We start from the raw sequence: 2,500 nt of genomic DNA, 5'->3' as shown, positions 1-2,500 counted from the left end.
GGACTTTCCTGGGGCGCGTGGCTTTCAGCAGTGGCCAGGGCGACGCACTCCCAGCCTGCCCCTGACGCGGACTCGTGGGGGCAGGTCCTGACCCAGGCGCTGGAGGTCCAGGGAGGGCCCTGGACACTGACGGGCAGGAAGCAGAGGCTGGCAATGGGCGAGGAGATCAGGGTGCCACACGCACGGGGAGCTCGGGAAGCCAAGCTGGGCAGGGGGCCTCTCACCACCGCGTCCGCCCCACCGTGGGACACCGGGCCTTGTCTAGGGACACTTAGGGTTGTCACAGGGTGGACGTTGGAGAGGAGACTCTCCAGCGGGAGCAGTGCGACTGGCGTGGGGAGGGGCGGGGTAAGGCTGAGGGGAGGGGGTGGGCAGCAGCGGCCAAGGGTGTGGCTTGAGGTGGCCTCGGCCAGGGGCTTGGCTTTGACCCCGTGGGGTGGACAGAGGAGTCCAGAGCCACTGGGAGCTGTGTGTGCAAAGGCTTCTGGGAGCCACCAGAGGGGGCCGCTGGGGTCAGAGGAAGGGAGGACATTAGCCTGGGGGGTGGTGGCCGGCTGGTGGCCTGCTGGTGCGGAGAAGTGGCAGAAGGGGTCCCCTTGGAAGTGGGGCCCGCAGTGGTTGCTGGGTGGGTGAGGGGCACAAAGTGCAGAGGGGCCAAGGTGACAGCACGTTTGTGGCCTGAGCGTGGGGCACACGGTCACGCTGTGACCAGAAGAACACGTGTCACAGAGGTGGCCTTTCCTTTTAAGTTGTTGATGGACCTTTATTTTGTTGGTTTCTACGTGGTGCTGAGGATCGAACCCAGGGCCTCGCACGTGCCAGGCGAGCGCTCTGCCGCTGAGCCCAGCCTAGAGAGGTGGCCATTTTCAGAGCAGTTTGGGAGCCCAGAGAGGGAGGACCTGTGTGCAAGGTCACACAGCGAGTCCTGTAGAAGCGGGCTCCACCCAGCTCCCCTGACTGCCACAAGTACTGGCCACTCTGCTGGCCACTCTCCGCTCCTCAGTGTAAAGATGACACTAGCGTCAATTAGCACTTGGCTGTGACTTTTGACTCCCAGTTCCCCCATTTCTCCCCCCGTCCCACCCTGACAGGATCAGTCAGCAAAACGTGGCATACGCGGTTTTTCCTGTGTGAGTGGGATGCCCAGTGGACAGCTGGATGCTGACACCAGGGGACACAGGCCCTTGCCTGTGGCCTTGTTCCCAGTTGCTGACATCTGATGGGAAATGTGTGCAGAAAGTGACTGTTTTAAGAGCCAAAAGGGGGCTGGGGCTGGGGCTCAGCAGGGGGAGGCACTGGGTTCAGTCTCAGCACAGCATCAAAAATAAACAAATAAAATAACGTCATTAAAAACAAGATTTTTCAAAATGGTGAGGCCAATATGGAAAGCAGTATGGAGATTCCTGGGAAAGCTGGGAATGGAACCACCATTTGACCCAGCTATTGCCCTTCTCGGACTATTCCCTGAAGACCTCAAAAGAGCGTACTACAGGGATACTGCCACATCGATGTTCATAGCAGCACAATTCACAATAGCTAGACTGTGGAACCAACCCCGATGCCCCTCAATAGATGAATGGATAAAAAAAATGTGGCATTTATACACCATGGAGTACTAAAAACAAGATTTTTAAGAAGAGGGAAATGGCCAGGGTGGGGGTGCGGAGGGGGCAGGAGGCCCAGAGCGGCCTGCAGACTGGGGTGCAATCGTGGAAGGCTTCCTGGAGGAGGTGGTTTTGAGCCAGGCCTGGGGGGAGGGGAAGAAGATGGGGACACAGCAGCCAGGGGAGAGAAGCCACGTGGCCCCTGGCAGCAGTGGGAACCATGAGAGGCAGACTGGAGGGAGGGTGGACGAGATGTCTGGACTCCAGCAGCCCTTCTGCTCACCCCGGCATGCTTCCAGATGATACCCCTGTGGCCACTGCCAAGAACATGCCTGGTGACAGTGCAGACCTGTTTGGGGACGGCGCAGCAGAGGATGGCAGTGCCGCCAACGGGCGCCTGTGGCGGACGGTGATCATTGGGGAACAAGAGCACCGCATTGACCTGCACATGATCCGGCCATACATGAAGGTGGTCACCCATGGAGGTGAGCCTGGCGCCCTGGGACCCCTGCCCTCCTGTTGTCCAGGAATGCTGGGCAGCTGGAGGCCCATCAGGGGTCCCCTCTGGACCCTGGTTTCTTCTTCTGCTCTCTGGGAATTCTAAGCCTTCATCTCGCTGGAGGAGGGTGGGCTGGCTAGGACAAGGTGGGTGTGGCAGATGCACACGGTGGTGACCAGGACAATGGCTGCTGTTCTCCACCCAGGGCAGAGACTGCTTGGGGGGTTCAGCTCCCTGCCAGGTTGCTGCGGCTCAGGGCAGTATCTTCCTGAGCATGTGGGGAAAGGTGACTGATGACACGGTGGCCTGGGACGGCTCAGAGCGTGGACAGCACTGGCCAGGTGTGCCTGGGCCTGTTCAGCCACTCCGACCACCTCTCCCCAGGGTACTATGGCGA

At 60.0% G+C, this 2,500-nt stretch overlaps 1 protein-coding gene across 1 annotated transcript in view; it reads left to right on the top strand.

Annotated features, from left to right (window-relative positions):
• Atcay (ATCAY kinesin light chain interacting caytaxin) overlaps positions 1 to 2,500 on the top strand; it is a 31,390-nt gene that overhangs the window by 11,977 nt on the left and 16,913 nt on the right. The window contains exons 4-5 of the mRNA XM_077110367.1: positions 1,904 to 2,089; positions 2,488 to 2,500. The exon at positions 2,488 to 2,500 is cut by the window's right edge and continues 90 nt beyond it. Of these exons, the coding sequence (XP_076966482.1) occupies positions 1,904 to 2,089; positions 2,488 to 2,500 (199 nt within the window). The remainder of the gene's footprint in view (positions 1 to 1,903; positions 2,090 to 2,487) is intronic.

The sequence above is a fragment of the Callospermophilus lateralis genome, chromosome 1 (genome assembly GCF_048772815.1).
Source record: "Callospermophilus lateralis isolate mCalLat2 chromosome 1, mCalLat2.hap1, whole genome shotgun sequence".
Taxonomy (NCBI): domain Eukaryota; kingdom Metazoa; phylum Chordata; class Mammalia; order Rodentia; family Sciuridae; genus Callospermophilus; species Callospermophilus lateralis.
This window is presented reverse-complemented; position numbering and strand designations above follow the sequence as displayed.